The following is a 26,612-nucleotide window of genomic DNA, read 5'->3' on the forward strand; positions in this document are numbered from 1 at the left end:
ATTGTTGAAGTCCTATTATTTTATGCCCAGGCCCAGTTTTATTAGGTGCGAAACTGCAGTAGCACCTAATAATAGGCCTGGATGTAGGCCTGGCCAGTAGAATAAATACAACTCCAGCCAATCAGCAGACTTGCAGTTAGAAAACAGGTTTCAACTGCATTGCGATGGGTCCTGGCTGGCGAATGTGAAAAATACAAGAAAGCTTAGGTCCTACCCAAAACAAAATGTTTTGGCTATCCTTACGACGTAAATGTAACCCCGCGATCAATGGTGCATAAGCAATCAATGAATGCCACAGATCGGACGTCAGGCTCCTGCCCTCAAAACCTAAAAAATATCCCTCTTGGAAAATGGTGAGAAAAGACGATGGTCAATAAAGAAGATGGTAAGTAAAGAAAAAGAAATTGGCATTGATGCGTTTCGAACCTGGAACCAATGCTACGGGAGGCCTGAGCACAGACCGCTCAGCCATCCAACTGGCTTAGCGATGTCATAACCTATTTATGAAACATCAATTGAGCATGCTCTGTTGATCGTCATGACTATTGATCATCATAAGGAAAAAATCCCTCTACTGTAGTTTTTATAAATAATGTGAAATGTGACTTGCAGCCTAACTGGGCTGAATTGCGCACACATACATACTGTCTTCTCCCCTAAGGGTCCCTTCGTGTCGAGCACTGCAACTATGAATGAATATCAACAGTCAAGTAATTAGTAAAACTTTTCAATTCAAAATTATACAAGCATTAGTTATAGGACCCCTTTTATCCTATTTCTATTTTAATATATTATCATTTCCAAGAAATTCAGATACAGTTATTATTCTTTAAAATAAATATTATAATGAAATGCACAAAAGTCTAATAAGTCATTTTTCTTGCTAGTTTTATTGCTGATCACCAAAATGTCATATTTAATGAACCATGATAATAAACATATTGTTAATAATAATTCTTATATCTTTTGAATTCATTCAACCATGATGTTTGTTTACATTGGTAGACTTAGCAACCAACTTTTTAACAAAAGAAGATTGTACCAATGCCGTGTTCTTTTTGCACAATCTTTTACTAAAAGACTTTAGACATTTTGTTAACCCTAGATATCATTGAAGTACAGGAAATCATATACCAGTTTTAACAAGGACCAAATCATTTACATTGTCCCAAATTTGACTACATTTTGTTCATTTCCCATAGTTAATGACAACAGGCCACCATGGCAAACGGTAAGACTATTGTTTCAAATAGTACAATAGTGTTTTTTAAACAAATTTAAGTTTTTAAGTATTGTTTTGATATTTTTGTACATTTCCCATTCTTGTATTCAGAATTTAGTGTGATTAGCAGAACTGGATTTATAGTACAGTTGTTTTAAACAAATTTATGTTTAAGTTTAAAGTATTTTAATATTGTTTTGATATTTTTGTACATTTTCTATTCTTGTATTCAGAATTTAGTGTGATTAGCAGGACTGGATTTATAGTACAGTTGTTTTAAACAAATTTATGTTTAAGTTTAAAGTATTTTAACATTGTTTTGATATTTTTGTACATTTCCGATTCTTGTATTCAGAATTTAGTGTGATTAGCAGGACTAGATTTGTAGTACAGTTGTTTTAAACAAATTTATGTTTAAGTTTAAAGTATTTTAATATTGTTTTGATATTTTTTGTACATTTCCCATTCTTGTATTCAGAATTTAGTGTGATTAGCAGAACTGAATTTATTGATCATAGAGATACTATGATATCTCTATGAATTAATAATACAAACGTAGCTAAAGTAGTTAACCACTAGTAGTAGTGGACTAGTACAAAATAAAATCATATCTACTAAACAAATGGACAGACTAACTTTAATTGTGATAGACGGAGGCTAGCAAGAAAATATCCCCATTTTAAGTGCTTAACTACAAACATTTCTGTAGAATTTATTTACAGATTTCGCCCACGATTTAAAAACTTAATTTAAATTTAGTTTGTTGTCAATTTAGCATTGGACCGGTTAGTAACCTCCGGTCCCAGCTTTATTGAAAATACTTGTTGAAAATTAAAACAAAATAACACATAAAACTACATATTATTTTCTATTCATTGTACATACTTTGTCTGTTTCATTTTGAGATACAGAATTAATTTACTTTTGTAGGCAGACTGTAATGAGTTAAAACCACACAGGAAAGTAAACGGTTGAAATAGGCGTCTTTAGGATTCTTCAGTCACCATGTTCAATAAAAAATTGTCGTACTGTACTATAAAAACAGCACCTCAAATACTTTGTATTTAAGTAATTTTGTTGATACCAATAATGCTATTTTTTTTTTTTTATTATATTTTCCCAAATAATTAACCTCTCATTACAGTATAGTACATTCAAGAAGCTTTCATTTTTCAAGTTAAACCACAATTGGAAAAAAATGTTATTGCTAAGTTCAACAGAAATTGCTGTAAAACTATTTAATGATCTTTTGTACTAGCATATGAATTGAATAGTTTTTAGAAGAAATTATTTGAAAATGGAACTTTATCTTGTAAAATTACAAATGATAATGAATGGTGAGAAAAAGGCCTATTATGATGAGCTAAAAATATATCTTCTGAATAATGATATTTCAATATCTCTTATTAATATATGTTAATGATTATTCATTTTCCAGATAGAGGATGTATACTGTCAAAACTAATACTAATCAAACAAAAATTCATCGAAAATAATCCTACATTATTATTATTAGAAAAATCTTTAATGATTTTTTTTATAGTATTTCTACATAATTCTCTTATAACTCTTAGCTTATTCTGAATCTATTCTTCTACTACTATTTTAACATGTTTATTACATATTGAGAATTTAAAAAAAAACATTGAAAATTAATAAGAAATAACTGTGGGATGGTGTGCTTTGAATTGCCTATTATTAGTAACATACAAATTTATAACAACAAGTAACCTGTTACACTATGAGTATGAGCCTTCAATGCTTATTACAATTCTGTAATACCAAAATTAAATATAGTTTATTGATAATTATAATACTATTAAGTATTAGTAATAATAATAATGTAGGATTTTTCGATAAATTTGTGCTTGATTCTGACAGTAACATACGTAGGCCTAGCGTTAATACCTACAATTAGAAAATTCTGATGCATAGTCATTAACCACCATAACTATTAATAATAAGATTGTGAAATGTCATTTACAGAAGAATTCAGAAATCAAGCTTCTGTAGTTGATTATCTATCAAGAACTTTGCATACATGATTGCATAATTATTCCTGAAAAATAATACATAAATATTTATTTAAAACTTAATTGATCTTTGACCTTTCACCTCTGAAATTATGGTAATTAAAGATGGACTTCCTGCAGAAAGTTTCTCAATGACAGGAAAGTGTCATACAGTAGTTGCATCTTGCCAGGCTAAAGTACTGAATGAATCACATACGCTTCCTGACATGCCATGACATGCACTGTGTGGGAGACACCAGCGCATTAAGTATACAGTACACTCTGTATTCCATTTAAAATAACATTACGATGTTATCATCACAGAGAATAACATTACTGAAGATAATTAGAGGACAATAAATTTATTTATTCTTAATTGTGGAAAATATTATTACGTGGATATGGTTTTACTTTACTGTTTTAGGTAAGTTTGTCGTTTCGAAATAATATTGGTCACTTTAATAGTTTTATCGAGTAATATGTTTCACCTTGTAAGCATGACTATTCAAGAATACATATTTCTGACAGTGTTAATTGAATGAGTGTGAGGACTTTAATTTGAGATTAACATACTGAGGAGTTTATCTATAAGACAAGACAATTTAATTGAATGTCTAGGCTTGACTCAATCATCATATTCTGTTGAAGAAGTCGTACCTTTTTATCTATTTCATTTATAAAAGGTTCTCTATACTATAAGAAATCATACTTTGCCTCCAAGGAGGATTTCAACATACAAATTAAACCATGTAAATACATTGTTATATTTCTATAAAAAGATAGTCTTATTGTCCCCTTGAAAAATAATGTTTAATTCAATATATTCGATTCCAATGTAATTACTTTGAATTGAATAGAAAAAAAATGGTTTCAATTACCTAATAAAACGTAATTCGTTGTTCATGGAAAGAAAATAACTTTTAAACCTTTTAAAATTTTAAAACTACAAAATGGCCTTTTCAAAGTTTAATTTTATTCATATTTTTTTTCATGTTTTGGGGACAATATATATTTTATTTATTTGAATGATTATTATATTTTGTTTTAATATTTTGATTGTATGTTCTACCTTTCTAAATGTCTTATATTTTTATATTGCATTTTATTGTTCTGAGTGAAACGCTTTTGTTAAACTTCAATCTTTCGTTTGATTGCAATAAAGTTCTATTCGTATTCGTAAAAATATGAAATTTGTACTGTAAAATTGCATTCCAACTCTTAGTGAACTTGCAACTAGTTCCTATTTCAATTTGTGAATCCTGCTGCTTCCTATCAACAGTAAACATCTTAAGAACACTTGCCCCCAAGCCCCTGGGAATGTCACTCTGTCGTACATGTCCCGGATGTGTGATCACTGATACTTAGTGCAAAGCTACTGTATTAAGTACAGAAAAAAAAATAATCTTACAGAGTTGTCTGCTATTGAAAAACTTCTTTAATATTCACCAAAAAAATTAATTTCGAAATTTTTCTTATAAAGTGACAACTTGTTTAATTTTGGTGGAAATTGTCAATTGCTTTCGTGGATTGACACATTTCACGTGACAAGTCTACGTGTAATTTCCTCTCTATTAATATGGTCAGATGAAATCCCACTGATGGATCAGCCTTGTACAGTACTTATACTTACTGGTGCTGTACCTTTTAGTTTATTTTATTTAATATTCCAATGCCAAATAATGCAATGTGCAATATCTCCAAAAGACTTTGCAATGTTCAATTTTGCAATACTATTTTGTGAATTAATTTATAAGTATCACAGTAGTAACATAGTTAGGCTAAGTTACTTTATTTTATAAACAATTCTAAACAACCGCTTGATACACTATGTTACTGGATGAGTGTGTTCACTAAATTTACAAGGCTTTGAATATATTTCATTAACAAGCCATATAGTCAGGGGGTGGGGGAGGGTTTGATAGTTTGAACGTATCCCCCAACCCCCAAACCCTCCCACCCTCACTCTTTTTTTCCATTGATATTAAGGTGTCCTTCTCAAACTAGAGTAGAATTGATAGTAGTTATAAATTAGCCTAACTCATGACGATTTTCTTTGTCCTTTTGTGGAAGTGAAGAACTCCCTATAACAATCCTGCTTAGATTAACGTCTCAAACTAGTAAAATTTGATTCCAGAAAAAAAATTTGAGAATGGCTTGCTTTTTTTTCTGATGACTAGCAAAAACCATATTTTGTACCTGCAATTCTTTCTATTATAAATGTTGGTCTAATGTGTAGGAAGATCCGTCCAATTGAGTCCCATGAATGTGGTTCTGACCCATCCCAAAGGTCAGATTTTACATAAAGGTTTTACTAATGTGAATGTATTGTAAGAACTTTAGAGTTAGGAATGCCTTGTTGTATACTGTACAGTAGGGTTCATTGTTTGTATTGACAGTGTTCAAGGAGATTATCTCTGCTCTTTAATTGTCCAATTTGATAGGGTATTTTTGTTAGCCAAATAATACTGGGTGATATAGAGTATTACAATGTTACAGCTGCAGTAAAGTATGGTCAGGTCTATAGGTTTGGTTTGCTCATACGGTAAGTAGTCAACATTTTAGCATTTGTATTTATACAAACACTCAATTTAAAGATTAACCAATAGTTACCACCCTGAGAGATTTGAAATGCGTGACACCAAGTATTTGAGCCACATGCCCCCAATGGTGTGGGGCCTGTGGCAAAGCAAATTTAGTTCAATGACACCACTAGACGGCTGGAAATGGTAGTCTCGCTAAATGGTACCTCTAGTTGTCCAGAAATTACACTCTCATACCGTGCTAGCAATCAGCCTAGTGATAAAAAATTATCACGCATAGACTTCTGCTAAATGCATGACAAATGTGTGATATGCATATGTTTGTTCAAAATGCGTTTTTCATTAAAAATCACTTTGAAATGCGGGACCGTCGCGCACGATGGAAGACAGTGGGTAACTTTACTAACCCTGCGTACTAATGATATCGACACACTTTGGCTAGCCAATTTGCTAATTAGGCTAGCCAAAGTGATCCAGGGCTGCCCTCTGTCGCTCTTTTCTCCAAATATTTCGCTCAGTTTCCATTGGTGGCTTACTTCATAAAAGATAATTAGAGGGCAATAAACTAATTTATTTATGGAAAACATTATTACGTGGATTTCCATTGGTGACTTACTTCGTAAAGATTATTTAAATCCTATCTTTAATATGGGCCAAAAAACTGTCTGTTGCATTTTCCCAATTTTACATGAATTCCTCTACCTCTACCATTTACGTATAATTATACCATGGAGCTAAAATACTAGGCATTAATTCTACACCATCTTGCTCACCTTACACAATGTGTTACGGTTTGTACCAACCTGGATGTTTTCATCAAGTGCGCTCAAGCGTGCAAAAGCATTCTGCATCTATTTACACAACTAATTTATATACAATAGTGATATACAGTATTTAATTAATTTTGCATGAAATTATTATGTCTGATTACCATCTAGATATGTAGATTTACTTTTTAATCAATTTTCAAATACCGTAGGAGTCGAGTGTGTAGTTTGTTAAAGTTGATTTAAATATTAAGGCAAGCTTCTTAAGTTTGGTTACATGATGTGTAAGTATATTATTTTTACTTTTGTACCCAAGCAGGTTATAATTAAAGTTTAAAATAGGTATGACAGAATAGTACTGTTAGTTATCAAGTATTGATTTTTACAGACATCATGATCTGTAAAGTTCATTGTTTGTGTTTGGACTTTACAATCCATAAAAAAGTGTTGATAACTGTCTGATGATAATGTTGTGTTTTGGCGTACATGTATAATATTTTAAAAAGTAATAATTATGTGCTCTGTATCATTATTAGTGAAGAGTGCAATGCATTATTCCATAATTTTGTATGCATGAGCTTAGTCGCCCATCTGAGGGCATAGCTCACAGACATTACCACTGTCTTGTATGGGTACTCAAGGTTTTTATATATCAAACTTTATGTGACAAAAAATGTGATGTGCCAATATATGGACATATGATGGTGTCATATTACTACCATATATCATAATATTCATTTTTTTTGTTACATAAAGTTTTATAGTGTAGCTTTAGTTATGGTGTCCCTCATATGGAAAAAGGCCCATGTTAGCGTATCCAAGTAAACCCCACTCATACCTAACACCACTGTTGATTTGTGTAATTTAGTAGTACGTAAGTACTAAATGTATTAAAATGCAACACAGGTCCTGATATCAAGTCTAAGTGTAAGTAATTCGGTGGTATGCTATCATATTCAAATGCAACAAAATTAAGTCCTGATATCGTGTAAAATGCAATACTATCCAGATATTGTACAAATACAACAAATGGTGTTTGTATATCTTTTCATCTTCATCATGCTACAGTGAAAATGAATAATGAAAACGATGTTTTAAAATTACAAATAACCTTTTAACCTCAACATGCTTTCCTATAAAAAAGTACACACTCAAATGAAATGTCGGCACCAATTTAAACCAAGAATGCTTTTTTCCCTTTATACATAATTTTTGTAATCAATTTTTGTATCAATGTCAAGTTATACAATACAGGGCTCTCCTCAATTCACACTTTCAGCAAACTAGAAATTTCCTTGTAGTTTGCTTGTTGAAAATGTCAAAGCTAGCTATTATGTTTGCATGTTGTCATTTTAATACGACTTTACCACGTTGAAACACCGGTTCTCGTCAGATCACCGAAGTTAAGCAACGTTGGGCCTGGTTAGAGCTTGGATGGGAGACCATCTGGGAATATTGGGTGCTGTATATGGAGCTGGGGTCCCGTTAGTCATTTGAAATCAGCACTGCTGACTCTTATGGCAGCCCCTGCATCTAGTATCTGCTTCAGACGTATTGGCTTATGCCTATCCTCAAGGTCAAGGTGGGTACTGGACGAGAGAAGCCCTAGATCAATGTTAGGACCAATCAAGGTGCTTTAAACAGTCCTGGCTTGTTTGTATCAAACCTGTTAGTGGCGGTAATTATCGCTGTTGGTTTCGATTGAATAAAATAAAATTGTAAAAAAATAAAATAAAAAAAGTAGGTACATTTTAGTTTAGCAAAGGTAATTGAGAATTGGGACTGAGATGTGCCAATTTTTATAGTGTTATTAATTAAATACTGAAGTATTTGCTTGCTTTCTACTAGTGATGAGTTAGTAAACCTTTGCTAGTGGTTAAAAAAGTACATTTCTAACCATTCAATGACCCCATGGACCCCTTCAATGAACTCCTATGGATTGGGTACAGTAATTAGTGGATTCGGAGCGCATCCTACAATGATAATCAACCGTCTTAATTCATTTTTAATAATAGTAAATTTCCTATCGTACAGTTACAATTGGTTTGTTGAAATCCGGTTTACTGACAAAGTAAACACACTGGCTATACACAATGATAGAAATTAATTGCATCAAGTGTTGTCAATAATTAATATGATAATCAATATTGGTTTGCCATGCTAACACCTGTTTGTCCAACTTGGTTTAAACAGATCATTGCATTTTGTACACAAACCTACCGGAGTACTAACACTGAGCAGTATTGCAGTGAAGTATAAATGCCTCTTCCTTTTTTTTAATGATGTGTAAATCTGTCAATGTCTATTGCATAGCATATTCCTAGTGGTTGTCTTACTGTATCGAGGTCTAGTTTGAAAGCAGTTTTCAGAATAATCTGTAGAAACAAGTTATATTACTCAAGACTTACAGTAAGCCTAAAAATAGAATTACATCTTGCATGAATTGCGAACATTTGTGGACATACACATTTGAAATGTTATTTAACAAAGTGAGTTTTTGTTTGTATTACTATTAAGCTCTGTCTACACTATCAAACTAGTTTGACAAAAAAGTGTGATGTGCCCAAATGGGATAGTGATATTCCCAAATATGATTGATAGTGATATGACATCTTCATGTCCATATATGGGCACATCCCATTTTTTTGTCACATAAAGTTTGATAGTGTAGACAAGGTATTAGACCATCATTAGATTGCTATACAGTAAATGATTAATACACTGGTTAATTATTATTACAATTTATATACAAACTTGTTCTTTTATTTACATTATTCAGCTAGTCTTTTACTATATGTATTACGCAGCAACTAGATAAAAATGCAGCTATACAAAACAAACAAAAAATATGCTAGGGCCTAACTGAACTCTGGTATCCCTGGTAAGTTTGAATTTCTATGTTTTAAACATTTGAAGTGGTTTTGAAGACTGTCAAGGAATCACTTTAATTAAAGACAGTCTTTGAATTTGTTAGGACGAGAGACAATTTATTGCTAATTATCTTCATTTATAGGTGTTCAACCTATAGATGGTTACATATAGTTGTATACAGTGTTTTTGAATTTGAATTTTATGAGTGGAAAGGGTAGAATATTGGAATTGAAAGATGAACTGGTCTCATTATAGATCATCTGTCAATGACCGAAAATATTATCCAACATTCCATTAGTTATATTTGAATGTCACGGGCTAGGCCCCAGGCCCATCCAAAAATATGATATTTAGAAATTGATCATGGAGTAGAGTTATAAACGATGTACACTAGATGTTTTTTAATGTGAAACAGTCATAAGAGTCGAGCTACATTCATAGCTACTACAGTAGTATCAGATGTATTTATACATTATACACTCCTCAGGATACAGTTGCTATTCAGTAACATAATATGCTGGTAAACGGACATCTGGTACAGTGATATTTTAACTAGTTGTGACACAGTAATGTTATATACATAGTAAGGATAGCAAAATATCAGACATGCTTTTAGGATATACAATTTAAAAAAGATTTATATTTCAGCCCTCAACTAATCCTAACATAAAATAATATTCTACTTAAGGTAATTAATGAGTTTTTTTTAATGTGACAAGCTTTGAAATTAGATGTTTTTATTTCAGTTGCCGGGGACAGGATACCATTAATTAGTTCATGTGGACATGCGATATATCCATGCATTTCAACTATGTAGCCTTTTCACATCTCCTAGCTAAACTCCGAAGTTTGACACACACTGGAACATTAACAGTAACGCCAACATTTTTGTGTGCGTCCTGGTGTATGTGGACACCAGGCCGTCGACATGGGGAGGGGGGTGAATCTAAATAATGTGAAAGGGTTAATTATACTGGATAAAAACTTTACACATTATTTCAGTCTTAAAAAGGCCATTTGCTTTCTGTTGTTTTAACCCTTTTAAAATTAACAGAAATTGTGTCATGTGAACAAGCCCTTAGTACTACTACACTAGCATTCACAAATAAATAGTGTAAATAGGAACTGTTTACATTATTTTTTAATGAGTATCAGTTTATAGTAGTGCATACTATTGCAAGCCATGTGACCCACAATCGTCCAATCAAATGACAGGAATTTATTTAGGTGTTATATGATATCGATTAATAAATAGCTTCATACAAGCTTTATTTTTGTAGAAAAATAATTTTCATCTTTAATGATATGAATTATCACGGTAATTGCATAGTAGACAGGCTGGCATACTCAAAAGCTTAGAAATGTACATGAACGATCAGGGTATGATCCATTACGGGCTGTCGTTGCGTAAATGATGTAATTAATCACTGTGAATACTATATCCATGCTGACTAATGATTCTTGATAAAACAAAGGATGTGTTGTCAAATTGTGTAAATGATTGTGTTGTAATCCTAAAGCTCGGTCTACATTATCAAAGTTTATGTGACAAAAAAATGTGATGTGCCCATATATGGACATGATGATGTCATATCACTACCATATTTGGCCATATCAACGCCATATTTGGGCACATCACACTTTTGTTGTCAAACTAAAAAGTTTGATAGTGTAGACAGAGCTTAAGTTATTATATTGATTAAATGTGTTTGATACAATTGGGTATAAATAAAGGGGTTCTGTAGATGTTAAATACATTTGTTACCTCAGTTGTTTTAGTTTTAACAAAGTCAATGTGCTTATTTTACTGAATATTATTATAAATCTGATGTGGCGAAATTATGGGATGAAATTGTGATTGAGTTTACTAAAGTCTTGTGTCTAAATTAACCTCAATTCAGAGGTGGGATTTATACTCCAGAATGTCAAGTATTGATAATGGTGTTATAAACATTAATGTACACTTTACTGATTATATAGATGATATAGCATAATAAATGTTGAAATATTGAACCAAATTGAAATATTCCATTGCTTGAAGTACTGTATTGTTTCTGTAAAGAAAATAGTATTTTTTTCATGGTTAACCATTTTAAATTTCTTTTGTGTATAATTGATCAAAATAAGAAATGACCTGGATAGGAAGTTACATCATAAGTGTAACAATCGTTGTGTCTGTCTGATTTCAATGCTAATTGTTAAGCTCTGTCTACACTATCAAACTAGTTTGACAAACAAAGTGTTATGTGCCCAAATATGGTAGTGATATCCCCAAATATGGTAGTGATATCCCCAAATATAGTAGTGATATGATGTCATCGTGTTCATCGTGTAACAACCTTTGTGTCTGTCAGATTTCAATGCTAATTGTTAAGCTACTGTATGTCTACACTATCAAACTAGTTTGACAAACAAAGTGTGATGTGCCCAAATATGGTAGTAATATCCCCAAATATGGTAGTGATATGATGTCATTGTGTAACAACATTTGTGTCTGTCTGATTTCAATTACTAATTGTTGCAAAAAAAGGAAGCTACGGTAGTTGTTCGGTGACTAATTAATAATTACAAAACAAAACATATCAGGATATTGATGATTAAAACTATTTAGATATAAATAAGAGTTGCATTATTGATAGGATTAGGAACATCTCAAAATTCAAAATTATCAGATTTTGTTTTTGTGTTTTATGATAGCTGGTGGTGATTGGCCACAAACATGTTATGTAAATTTGAATTTGTACATATTTCTAGATATTTAGATATTAATATAAAATATGGTAATTTTCTTTGTTTAAAATGTACTGTTTGTAATCCTCCATTTTCATGAGGTTGTTAAGTAAAGATACGATTGTTAAATCTTGCTCTTTTAGTTTTAAACATCATTTCACTATAATTAAGCCTACAGTAAGTCCTGGTATATTAATGAATATATAGTTATGAATTAAGTAAAGATAACTTTGTCCTTCATTAAGAAATATTAATTTTATTCTTTTGTATAATTTCAGATCGACTAGATGACTTGTAGACTGGCCATGGCCGGTTGGAAAACATCAGGCACCTATCCATTCCAATCTCCGCAAACGATAACCCACGAAGACTTTATACACACGTTTGTCAACCAATCAAATTCGCATCACAACGGTGCTTTGCAGACTTTGACATTCTCTCCATCACCTAAGAAAATAGACAGTAGCATGTTTTGTACAAGAGATAATATCGACCAGTGTGTCTCCTACCTAGATCAGGTTTGTACTTAAAATATTGATATGATACTTGGTAACCTTTCTTGTCTGTTGTTGTTTTCTGACTAGGCTAGGAGGCACCGGATCCCTGAAAAGATCAAGACTTAACCGATGCTAACTGTGGTACTTACACACTGATCCCCAGTTAGCGGTGATGGTGTATCCCCATACTCCGGTTTGGGTCGTAGCTTGGTGTTTTTGTCTTTTTGTTCTCTTCCTTTTGTTTTACATTCTTTCTCTTTATTGTCGAGCGCATATAGACATCGTTTATTTGCGCTATATAAATCTATCTATTATTATAATCTATCTATTATTATTAATGTATGTAGGTACAGCAGAGAAGAAACATTTTGGGGATGGGAGTGTTGGTGTTATTTATTATTATTTAATAATTATGCCCAGGTTCATCTGAAATTCTTCTTATGATAATGTTGTTGTTCACACTCTTGTAATACAGTAGTCAGTGAAATTGTTCATAGGCTCATAACAACTGTGTAATACATTAATAGGCATAGTACAATATAGTAAAAAAGGATTACAATATTAAAACGGCCAAATAATAAAACTCTTTAAATTTTTTTAAAAATTAAAAGGAGACATCCAAAAAATCTTGATCAAACTCTGAAGTGAAAGTAAGTTTTTTTTACAACTAATTATGAATCACTTATTAAAACTCATTAAAAACTTTAACATTAAAATTCACCATCAAAATGTTTACAATCCGACATAGTGTACATTTACATTTGGATTATGTTATGCCTATAATCATTATCACAAGTTTAACTTATTTTGGGTGGAATTTCTCTTTTTTTAATTTAGTCAAAATGGATCTCATTTTTCTGTACAGTTAAAACCATATGTTATTAATTTGACTACAAGTGAATGTGGGATTTGTAAGCAACATAGGAAGCATGGATTCTGATCATAAGGTTTCTATTAATGTAAATTTAGTCTTTTCTCATTCCTGTTTTAAATTATTCAACCAAATGCCTGACTTGGAGTACTGTAGAGACCAGTATAGGGCAGTCCAAGAATTTGAAAATAGAGCTGTTAATAAATAAATTTGTATTGATGGATTCTGGCAAAAACAGAAATACAATTAATGCAGCAACTAGACAACTTCAGGCTAGGCCTATAGCTAGCGTACAATGCTCATACGTTAGTGCTTTTTACCCGCTAGGCCTACAAAACTAAGCCTACCTAGGCTAGGCCTAAGAACCGTCCACGAGAGGACATTCGATGTGAGCTACTTAGGTAGAACATTGTTTCTCTCTTTTTATCATAATTTACTTTTAAGACAAGGAATGACCTGGTTTAATGTTTTTAAAGATATGTATTATTTTTTACAAAACGTAAAAAATTGTACGTAATGCGTCTTTAAACGGACAAAGATGAATCAGATTCTTGAAAATGATCAAATGTGTATGTGTTGTGTTACGATTGATCGATTTATTTCATCTAAACAGTGTGTATTCTGGTTACAGCTGATTTGCATAATTTATAAAGTTATATAAAAAAAACAAATAATACATAGATATAGAGAGATCTATCAGTATCCCCTATAGTAAAAAGAAGAATGTCAAAATTACATAGAAACAAAATGAATATCAATAGTTTCTTGAGATGAAGGTAGTTAAGCCTGTTTGTAGAAACAGACTTGGAACTGCGTGTTACGGTATATAAACTTGTACCTAACATAGGAAATAAGTTCCTATAGCGGGTCTGTTAATCTGAAGTGGGTTCACAATATAGCACTTAGCGTACCTCCTAAAATTGTGTCTAATTAAAACAGGAAATTGAGGGACATATGAGCCAAAGTGATATGAATTAATTAATAGAAACTGCACTATAAAACCCAAGAATTAATTAATTTTTTTAAATTTAGTTTTCGTTCTTACCAGGAGGAACAACCTTTGCTTAGTTATCCGTTAGTGCAACTGGCCTCATTTTAAACCATAGCACTTTAATAACTGTTACTTCCCTCCTCATGCGGAAGTGTGGCCCTCTTAATGACAGTATGTAATTTTATAGGCAATTATACAGTCCTTATTCTAGACTCAGCAAAGTCTTTAATAGGGTTGTCCCCTAAATGGGTTTGGACATTATTAAAACATATAATTGGTTATCCGCACTTGGCGGATAACCCCTTGTTATTGTCAGGATCTTTTTTTTTCTTTTTTTTTTTTTTTTTCTATATTCTTCTTTCTTTCCCAGAATTTTGTTGGCAGCATATCTCTAATTCTTGCTAACATAAGATTATATAACTTTGTCAGAAGATTGACCTCTAACTGTAGATGTGCAAGACACTTTGTTTTATGATTTTAGAGTTGCGCAACGTGACTTACGCGCGATTTTATGAATTTCAATGATTGATCATAGATTAAAAACCAAAAGTCATTTTGTATTGACACTAGGTGAAAATTTAAGTCATGTCAAGGGCAAACTTTCTATGGATTAAAAATGGCATGTTTTATAGAAAGTTACGTGCGCACGCGCGTTTAAAATTTCAAAATGCGAAAAATCAATTTCTAATCAACTTTCTACGCGTTTCATGTCATTTTAAGCATGTCAAAAATTCCCACGTGCGCGCAAAAAAATACGCGCGCGGTGCGCACGTAGCGTTAAAAACAGATTTTTTTGCGTGATTTAAGTTTTTTCAGCCTTTTCTAGTAATTTTACCAACTTTTAAACAATTCCGACATAATTTAACGTCATACGAGCACGTCGAATTGGACAATTTGCGCGCGTTTTTGATGAAAATATTCAAAAATTCGTCAAAATTATGCCTTTTTTTAAACAGTCATAGATTTTAAACTACTTGGTGAACTTTTTTTAAAATTACATATTCTGGAAGTAGATGAGTTGTAAATATCGAATCATGAATCAATATGGCTAAACGGACATTATGACGTCATCGTATGGCCACTCGAATATAAAATATAGGATTTTTGTATCTTTCGTCATAGCTCATCACATTAAATAGAGCGCATCTCCACTTATCCATATTCCATTTCCCTCCATTTTTTTATATTGTCTAGGTCAATCAATTATTTTTCGCATGATTTACAATTTTTAAAATTGTTATGACGTCATCATGTGCAAAAGCGTCAAAAACTTTGGTCACTTATTTTCACCTATACTGCACTGTATGTAGTACGTATACAGTATATAGTGTACTGTATATACTTAGACGTGACACAAAATAGAGAGCGCACTAACATTTTTCCAATGGCATGATCGTTTTTCTGCGCGTAATATTCTAACGTATGACGTGCACGTGGCGTTTGCGCTGCGGATAACCTAACTCGTCCGTAGTGACGAGTTCAAATCTAGTTTCTCTTGTTTGTTTCCCAGGAAAGTGTCCCCTTAATAGAGGTGTTAATAAAGTGTTGAATATTAGTTAAGGCTTATTATAAATGTTCAACTATAAATCTATACTGTAGGCCTAAAGTTCTGTCTACACTTAGTATCAAACTAGTTTGACAAGAAAAATGTGTGATGTGCCCAAATATGTTAGTGATATGCTTAAATAAGGTAGTGATATGCTTAAATATGGTAGTGATATGACATCATCATGTCCATATATATAGGCACATCACATTTTTTTGTTACATAAAGTTTGATAGTGTAGACAAAGCTTTAGAAACAAGAATTCACAATACAATTATTCAATAATCTATGCAAATCAGACTATTTACCAATATCTTTATTTTAGAGCAATACCCTGCTAGAAATCAAAGGTAACCTTTTGTTAACACTCATCAATTATCAATTTGATATTTGTTCAATAAGATTATAATATTGACTATAATATTGACTATAATAATAGACAGGGAAGTTTTGGGGGATATTCATATCATGCTCACAGAGAGCAAGGTACAGTAATAGCAAAGGTCCTATTTATTTTACATGCATAAGATTACATTCATGTTTTAATTTTACGGAGGAGTTTGTGTGGTGAACACTCATTACAAAATACATCATGAAAGGCCAATTGTAATTTAAAACATACAACTGAAAGCATTTTAATTCCATCACTATCAGAGAATTACCGGTACTTACAGTATGTTTGGAGAGGTTTTCAAATAGCTAAATTATTGTGCCAAATAGATGGCTAAATTCGTAGTCAGATTTTCTACTGTATATTTCCAAAAGGAAAGAAATTCTCAATCATACTTAATTTCCTTTTTGAAACACATGATGTACCCACAAACTTTACTGCTGTTTATTTGCCATGTAAACCTGGATATATAAAAACAAATTGCAATACAGTACTCTCTCCTCCCTTGAGACACCCTTATTCAGGTGGCTCCCCTATTTGGAGGGCCCCGAACGTGTCCACATTAATCTAGGAGTCCTACTGTATACACTTTTCTTTAAGATTGTAATGCTATAATAATGAAATTGAAATGATTCTTAATGTTATCTTAAAACACACTAATGAATGTACTGTGTAGTGTTCTGCTTAATATCAAGATCATAGAGTTATCATAAATAGCAAAAATAGATAAACTTTTACTGTTAAATGTGTTGCAAAACTTTCTAACAATTTCTACTTTATCTTTTAATGTCTATGTCTATGTCTAACTAATATTATGTTGTCTCTTTTGTGGTAGCCATTTGTACAATGTTTTCGCATACATTATAAAATAACTGTTTGTATGTTTATTATTTTTATACAGGAGGTAACAGTACTTGGCTTCCATTCATTATATTCACCTGCCATTAACGATAGCACATCAGCTGGAACATTTGACGTCACTAAGTTAATTAACTGTTGTTTTGACCTTATACAAAGACATCAGGAAACTAGACGGTTTCAAGAGGAACAAGAAAACAAGTAAATATTTGTTTATTTGTTATTACATAATTACATAGATTATTAAGGGGACACCTTCGGGACTAAACAAAATGTCCCTTTGCTTGGGGTGACCCTTAAATAGGGGTTATCCTCAGTATTTTCATGGGAAAGTATATCCTTAGAATAGATGTGTTTCATTCTATTTAATGGTGTTTTTATATCATTAGATTTACCGTATTCATTAGAGAGAGGCGTTTATTAGAGAGAGGCGTTTATTTTTTTTAAACATAATCAAATAGATACAATGAATATTGTGTTAGTGATAAAATACAGTAAAAATTGTATCAAAATGCTTAGTAAATTGTAGATCATGTCAATCAAAATATTCTACTACAAATAGAAATGTGTTGTAATACATTATTGTGTAGATAATGCATGTTGCGAGGCATTTATTTGAGGTTGTCGTTTATTTATTTGTCGTTTGTTCTATGATGGTTATTCAAAGCTGGATACTTGCTTGTATAATTAACATTAATAAGCGTTAATATCTCCAGCATTTTCCATTCTATTAATCATTCATTTGTCAACAGTGTTTTGTGTAGTCATTTGATACTTAATTAGTTACTTAAATATTCATTTATCTCTAAAGGTATTCAAATCAAAATATACATTTTGTCAACTTGCTAAATCAAGATTTTTAGTTTTTTTTATTGCAATGTAAGCAGGCTGCACTCCAAATAAAGATCACTCTAATTGAAAATTGTAATTCTCATAAAGAAACTGCCAGCACAAATGAATAAAAATAGTTCAATTAATTCTGATTAATTAATTCTGAGACAATAGGATTTATGGTGGTTGAATATTATTACTATACATTATTGCTTTGTAACAGTGAGTGTATATTATATAATTACATGTAAATGGGATATTTTATGATATATTTGAAGAATCATCACAAAGTATACTGAATACAATAATTACATAGGCAAAAACAGATTCGGTCACTGTGGCTTTTATATATTAAGAGTATTACACCTTAAAATGTTTAAGATGAAAACTCAGTGTAAACCCTACTTTAAAAATAAACACTCTTGCTAAATGCATGTACTGTTTACCTGCTGTTGCAAATTATACAATTTATGTTAACAGGATTAGCCACACTAAAACAAGCAAACCATCAATCACTACTTTGTTATGTTTAGGCCCAAAGTAGTCACTTCCACCTCTCTCAGGTAATGCTATGACTGACAGGCTTGTCATATTGCCCTCCATACATAGTTTGTATGACTAGGCCTACTACTTGCATGGCTTACTCAACATTATTTGAATTCTGACTAACAACATTGCTTAAAGGTTAACCGGACATATTTACATATAAATTAACCTCTGTATAGTGTATTGATATAATTTATACATTATAAAGTTTAAAAATAAAAACACCTTTGATAAAAAAATCATTTTAATATAGATATTTCTACTAATTGCAAAGTAGGTAGGTAATAATACAGTATTAATGTACCACTTATTTGCAACACGCCTGAATATTATGTTATGACGGAATAACCAACCCAATGAAGTGAGTGATTAATTGAAGACAAGTTATAATTTAGAATAGTTTTAGTATTTTATGAAAGTCTATCAGTCATAGAAAATCTTTCATTCAACCTTCATAAAAATATTCATCCCATAAAAATTAATGTTAATAAATTTATAAACTGTTAATTCTGTGATAATTGCGTCATATAGTGTCATACTAAGAATAATAATTGAAAGCAAAGGCCATGCATTTTGTATCTGTTTTATTTAGATTTCAAATTCAATTCAATTTATTTCCACAATATAATAACATACAGGATAATAAATACAATGAAGTAATCATGGGGGAGAGGTTCATATAAGTCAGAAATATATATAACAAGATATAACATTAAATACGAATACGAAAAAGAAAAAAAATTACATAAGCTAATAATAAATAAAAGAAAACAAAGTTACAATTTCTATTTAAACCATTTTATCCAATCTTAACTTTTCTTATGAAATATATATTTAACGCTCATCATATCTTGAAAGTATGTCATCATTGGACAGAAGAATAGTACAGATGTTTTATAATAATTCATTTTAAATATACTGCACTTGTCAATATTATTATTAAAATAGCCTTAGAATGTAGACCAGAAAATGCAGAGCTTTCTTTTCAGGCACCTTTGAATTCCATAATAAAAAAAGAAAAATCACAAATGTAAAAATTAAGCATACAAAAATTACATTAAACAGAAAAACACATTGAATCATTACAACTAAAGTCTAGATACAAAATTAAAACCATTGTGTCAGTCTGGTGTATGTCCTATGGTATGTTATGCTGGCAATGATATATTTTATGTTAGGCAGAGGTGGACGTCCGCATTAATATCTCAAGCTCTGTCTACACTATCAAACTAGTTTGACAAAAAAAAAGTGTGATTAGCCCAAATATGGTAGTGATATGCTTAAATATGGTAGTGATATGCCCACATATGGTAGTGATATGATATCATCATTTCCATATATGGGCACATCACATTTTGTTTCACATAAAGTTTGATAGTGTGGACAAGACTTAAGAAATCTGTTTTAATTCTCTCCACCATCCCTGACAACGTAATTTGGTTTTGCAAGGCTAATATTATCATTATTAATAATATTATATATTAAATTCAAACGAATCAATTTATAAGTACAATATATTTTTTTTTGTAGTTCATTTTCCAACACACTGTTATTAAATTGTTTATTACGTTTCCATAACCATGACAACACAAACATCACAGTTAATTATTAAAATAATAGCCAAGTTGCAATGTAATTTTAAATTTAAATTGATATTTACATTTTACAACGGAAATGTCGGGAGCCAATTAAGCCTTACGAGTAATTACTAAGTGGATTTTGAAAGAAAAGAAAAATTGATAAACGTATAGTGTGATTAGGTTGGTTTCCGCATGTTTGCTGTCATTTGTACGATGTTTACAGCTCCGTTAGTATGCGCACCTGCAGTTTGATCCAATGCAGTGGAATGCATTACCTTTGTCCACTAAACCCATAGTTGATATCGTGTGTACGCATTCAACTACAAAATGTAGGTTGTCTCTGTCAATAAAAATTCAATTCCATCAAGCTTTTGTGATGGTAAAATTGTTTTTCACTTGTCCTTCAGATCTAACATTAAGCCATTGGTCCAACTTCCAATTACTGTAATGTGTGTGTTGAGACACAATACATGGAAAGGTTATTGTAATCATTTATTTTTTTTTTTAAATTACAAATTGCATCGTCATCATTTCTTTCCAAAAATGCAGACAAATGAAAGAAAAAACAATTGTATTAAATATTAGTATTTAACAAGTTCTTCTATGATTATTAGTATAGCTATGTTTATACAGTAGCTAGTTTTTAATGAAGAACTGGTAATTTAATGTAATTGTAATCTGTAATGTAACCAACTCTTGGAAATAAAATCCCTTCCCAACCCAGTACAATTCTGGTCATTTTGATATCCCATGTGTATATGGATGCATGTAGTAGAAAAACTTTGTACAAACAACAAACGTTCTCTCTCTCTCTCATGCCCACACTCTTATAGATACAATTTGATCATCTTCCACACTCCCTAAATTTTACAATGCTTTCATCAAACATGAATGCATGAACACTTGAATGTGAAAGATACTGAGTAATGAACTGTGATTAATCAACCAATCGGTCGATTACTATTAACTGTAATGAATACAACAGTTTATGGATCCTGACATTCATCTGCCATATTGATCATTTACTTATTGATTGGATATTTGAGAGAATTGTTACAAATTACTTTAAGTCGCTTGAATGTTACAATAGTTTAATCAAGCATAACTGTGTACAACTGTTTAAGTATGACTGTACTGTCTAAAACCTATTTTTAGATCATCTTATTATAATAAAGACTTGTATTCTTGAAAATAAAAAGAGGACTAACTTTAGTCCTGTGCCACTAGTTTCCTCCTAATCTAGGAGTTAAGTTTAATCAAGCGTATCTGTTCGCACATGTATGTATTGTACTGTTTAAAGGCCTGTGGCCGTATTCACCAATCACACTTAAGTGAGATATTTCCCTTGAATAAATGTATTTCACTCAATAAATATTTATGTATCTCCCTTAAATTTTATTCACTTAAATAGGAGATTTGTTTAAGAGTAAGTATTTCTCTTAGCCTAAAGTTTGGTTCTCACTAGGACGCAACACAAGGACGTAGATGCAACGTAAGTGACTTGACCAATCATAAGCGATGGATTATTCGAACTGCGTTGCCTTTACGTCCTTGCGTTGCATCCTAGTGAGAACCAAGCTTTAGTGTGAATGGTAAAAATGGCAACTGAGGCCTCTGGAGGCTTCCTAAAATCATGAGCACCAAATGATCTCCCTTATTTTTCAACCGGTTTCCTTGATCCTTAAAACATTATATTAAATAGCTATATAATTTTGTTCAAATTGCAGACGAATAAGATGTGACAGTGACTTTGAACATCTAAATGTAACGTGTACACGATTAAAAGAACAGTTAGAACAACAACAACGGGACAATGTTGCACTGGTGGAGAAAGAAAGACAACTCATGTCACAAATTAAAGGACTTACTAACAAACTCAAAACTACAAAAGAAGATGTAAGCGGTGACATTTTATGTATTTTATTATAAATATTAAAGATGTATTGTCCCCAAAAAACATGGAAAATGAAGATTAATAAAATCCGACTTTTAATAGGCCATTTTGCAGTTTTAATAAAGTTATTCACTTCTTTAAAAAAAAATGGGGAAAAAATGATTTAACTTATAAAAAGACAAATGAAATGGTTAATTTTAACCAAAACCATTGTATAATGGCAGAGAATTTAAATTTGTTTTGCTTTAAATTACGTTTTTTCAGGAAAATCATTTTTTTTTCCGATCCAGTTTTTGGTCAAAGTGAATAACTATTATGTGACATTAAATTGGCATATTCAACAAAAAAATCAATAACAATTTTTTTTAAGGGGACAATATATTAATTAACTTTAAGAATAGTATTAATTGTTAAACTAATAATTACAGGAATCTATTTGTACCTGCGTGTTTATTTGTTTTTATTGGAATGTTTTTCTCTTAATTGCAGATAAAGAAACTTGATGGTATTAATAAGCAGAGAGATGTACAATTTAAGCATGACTTGAAAAAGAAGGAAAGAGAGGCTAGTAAACTAAAGGAAAGAATTCACCAACTACTCACAGATAAAAACCAAGAACGAAGAATCGGTACGTTGTCTTAAACATTAATTAAAGACCAAAGCTGCCAGAATACCTACACTCCCTTTCCAATTATTTATAATGGAGCACTCTGATATACTATATGTGCTCTACAGGTCAATTTCCAATTAAAGACCTCTCTAATTTAAAGTTTAATTCAAAACAGTAAAATTTATTCTAATTAAGGACCAACTAAAGGACTCGCCGTGCATCAACATAGGAAAAAACTGTAGATAAAAATGTAATCAGTGTGGTAGATTCTACAAAACTGAGAACATTTCACATATAGATCAGTGTACAATTGATAAAAAGTTTCAGTATCGTAAACAATTTCGCAACCCATCAATTTTGTTGCTGTTCCGGGACCCAATGTTTGGGTCGCGACCCATAGGTTGTGGAACGGCGATATATATGATGTTCTAAATTTTACTTGTAATCTTTCAGGTATGGATATTCTAAATTCTATACAAAGATCAGATGGAAAAAGAAGCAAGTGGAAAACAGGAAGAACAGGAGAGAAGTAAGTAACAGTTATTGCAGCTGTATAATAGATTGTCGTGACATATGTTTGACCTTCAAATACGTAGTAAAATAATTATTATGTAAGATACGCAGAGTTGAGGGTGGGGAGCATATATTAAATATATATTAAATTAATGCTCAGTGAAATGTTCAAAAATGCATTTTAATTAAAGTACATTTTGATAATTGTATAATATTTTCTCTTTCACAATGAAAGGTTACACTTTGAAATCCCCACAGGAAACTGGAAATCAAAACTTGTTTTTACGGCACTCATGCTATGCACACAAAAACATCAAATCAGTCGACCATTAAACTAAATAATATTTTGATAATTTTATTTCTTCAGACATGAAGAAGACATGTACAGGCTTATAATCACAAACTATGAAGAACGACAGGAAGAATTAATGGTTGAAAACCAAGAACTTCGAGAATCGTTAGGAAACATGCAGAAAGAATTAGTAGATCTTCTAAACCAACAGACATTCTCAAAGCCAGAAAGTAACAAGGTATTAAGGTCATCGAATTGTCCTCCATAATTATGATACTAGAAATATTCCATAGTTATTCCACCTTTCTCCTGTTGACCTCGTAAATTTTCCCATAAGGCAGCAGTACAATGAAAGTGTTCATTGTCAAGTGTAAATATTAATTGAGTAATTAGGAAGCTGTGTTGGCTGTGTTTTATCTATAGTGACTTAACCAGATGTTACTAAGTGTTTGTGATTGGAGGCCATTATAATTATGCATAGATGATAGGTTTTATTATATTAAAGACTACCCTGGATCTGTTAAGGTATCAGATCATTTTTCTTATGTTATAATTAAAGATAATATAACACACACTAATGTGATGACATACAAATAAACACTTTATTATAGAATAATTATCGTGAATAATGTTTATAACTTGTATAAATCCAGTTAATATTTTTTGTCCTAGATTGGCCTATATTTTTTGGGCAGATATTTCATATTCAACATAGAAATTTGTTAGCAATCCTATACAAAAATAGTTACACAAAAAATGCTGGTGAATAACATATATTTTTTTTTATATAAATTTTTTTAATATTAACTATAAATCTCAAAGCTTGTCTAAATGAAAGATATTTTTGTTTTTTCTTATTAATTTTAATTATTCATTTTAGTTGCAAGATGGCGATGAATCTATGGAGGACGATAATTCCCAAGATGCATCTGACGAAGAGTTGTCTTCCGGTCACTTTCAAATGCCCTTTGACATGGTCAGGGAAGGAATAGAGAGCAGTATGCGAAAAAAGTGGAGGAAATTGAAAGAAAAGATTCGTAAAATGGAAACGGAAGCTCAGATGGAAAATAAAGAAAACTCTTATGTAACAAACAATAACAATCCGCAATCTGAAATGAACAAAGCTGGACAATCTGAAATTGATCAGTTTCAAAAACAAATCTATAAATTGCAGTTAAAATTAAAAAATTATAAGGAAATCATAGAACAACAAGAACAACTATTACAAGTAAGTGTTGATGATAATTAATACAAATTGTATGTAAAATCATTATTCTAGGGACCTAGTGGAGCTGTAGCTTGGTGGTTAAAGTGCTTGCCTTCCAATCCCAAGATCCTGGGTTCAATCCTGACCTAGTGCCAGGGTTGTAACTCACAACTCTTTCAACTCCACTCCCTAAGCCTCAAATGAGACTTAGTTTTAGCACGATAAACTACAAAATAGTTTATCCATCCTGTAATTGGCAAGTTTCTCAATGTTGGATGCGTATGAAATTAAAAAATGTATGTATCTCAGACTTTCTGCCAAATATAATATTGCCCTTGCCGCCTAACCTGAATTCAAAATCTTGCATTATTTGTTTGTTTATGTTTTTTTTTTTCTTTGAAGTTCCCACCCTATTTCACTTATATTCCTAGTTTCCTGGACTTTCTGCATTCTCACTCCTGAGAACAATCAAAGCATATTGATCGAAACGTTGAGAAACACAACAGTTTTTTCAGAACTAAATATATGTGGTGTACCCTAAACTTCTTCCTTCAGGGTTAATTGTTTAGATGTTTGCCATACTCTGACATAATTGTACTTTATACAACAGATAACTACCCTAAGCTACTTAAAGTCTTGTTGGTGCAGTTCTTTTAGCTCGAATCTAGCCCTACTAATCAGTGCAAGCTCGGTGCTCGTCAACAATTTTAAAGATTTCATCGTGTATTTTATTTCAGAGTGTTTCTTCGCCAAAGTCAGATGAAAGTTTTGTGCAATTCTTGAAAGATTCTCATTTACTAGAAGAAAAAGATTCATTTGCAAGAGAGAAAGAATTATTCTACCAACAGAAGGCTACGTTTGAGCAAGAAAGGAGGAACTTCACAGAGGCTGCAATAAGGCTAGGCCATGAGGTATGTTGTGAGTCTCCCAAGGTAAACAGAATTCTGCAGAAAGTTGTGAGCATTTTAATTTTCAGGTAGAAAAATAGTGATTTGCCTTTGGTCAATCTTTTTTTGACTTGACTTTTGATGAAATCGCTAAGAAGTTATAAAACCAAGTAATACAAGGAACCTCCTAGGCAAAAGATTACATAACATTTAATTTTTTTAAATAAAGTGGTCCCAATTCTTTGATATTTTGTCTTTCTGGTGTGTCCCAGCAATTTTCAAATTTTGTGTCGACACTGCTTACTGATGATTTTCAAAAACCATAGCCATGTCTCTGTACTTACTAATAATATCATTATTATTATTTTTTTTGCTTAACAGAGGAAAAAGTTTGAGGAAGAAAGGTCGACATTTCTCCAACACCAAATGTCCATGTCACCGCAGATGAGCAACCCAACTCCACCACCCCTGAGGCCTGCCAAGTCTATCAGTAAATCACCTAGTAAGTATCTCAGTGTCTTTAAGTAACATTATTTGTTAATGTTATTATTTTGCATACACAGCCACTGTTCTAAAAGTGAGGGAGAATCTGAATTGGCAGGAATAACATGATGTGTCCTTGGGGGAGAAGAATATAGTTGAAAAGTGTAATAGCTAAGTCCACAGCACCAGTATTGATCATTGAAATGCAGTGGCGTAACGGCTATGAGCGCTCACTGGCTAAACCCAGGGGCCCTGAGCTTATACTGAGCAGTGCCCAGAGGAAAAAACAGGCAGTAAAATATTCCGAAAAGGGCCACTTAGGGTTCCTAAACCAGGGGCCTCGGGTATCTACATTATGCCACTTTACATTACCATTGGTTTGATTTTATATAATGAAACTAGATCAAACCAATTTCAAGGAAAATCAAACTTTATGTGACAAAAAAATGTGATGTTCCCATATGGACATGATG

General features: G+C 31.7%; 1 protein-coding gene and 1 pseudogene across 3 annotated transcripts in view; both read left to right on the top strand.

Moving 5' to 3' along the window:
- Nucleotides 1-1,119: 1,119 nt before the first annotated feature.
- LOC144844627 (afadin- and alpha-actinin-binding protein B-like) overlaps nt 1,120-26,612 on the top strand; it is a 29,156-nt gene continuing 3,663 nt past the window's right edge. For all 3 annotated transcript variants that reach the window (XR_013612448.1, XR_013612449.1, XM_078701625.1), the window contains exons 1-10: nt 1,120-1,231; nt 12,421-12,660; nt 17,340-17,497; nt 21,981-22,149; nt 22,637-22,775; nt 23,211-23,286; nt 23,638-23,800; nt 24,443-24,790; nt 25,507-25,680; nt 26,038-26,158. Coding sequence is in view for 1 of the 3 variants with exons in the window: in XM_078701625.1 (XP_078557751.1) it covers nt 12,430-12,660; nt 17,340-17,497; nt 21,981-22,149; nt 22,637-22,775; nt 23,211-23,286; nt 23,638-23,800; nt 24,443-24,790; nt 25,507-25,680; nt 26,038-26,158 (1,579 nt within the window). In the remaining 2 variants the exon portion in view is untranslated. The remainder of the gene's footprint in view (nt 1,232-12,420; nt 12,661-17,339; nt 17,498-21,980; nt 22,150-22,636; nt 22,776-23,210; nt 23,287-23,637; nt 23,801-24,442; nt 24,791-25,506; nt 25,681-26,037; nt 26,159-26,612) is intronic.
- Nucleotides 7,895-8,012, top strand: LOC144846688 (5S ribosomal RNA; annotated as a pseudogene).

Source organism: Antedon bifida, chromosome 6 (genome assembly GCF_963402885.1).
Source record: "Antedon bifida chromosome 6, ecAntBifi1.1, whole genome shotgun sequence".
Lineage (NCBI taxonomy): Eukaryota > Metazoa > Echinodermata > Crinoidea > Comatulida > Antedonidae > Antedon > Antedon bifida.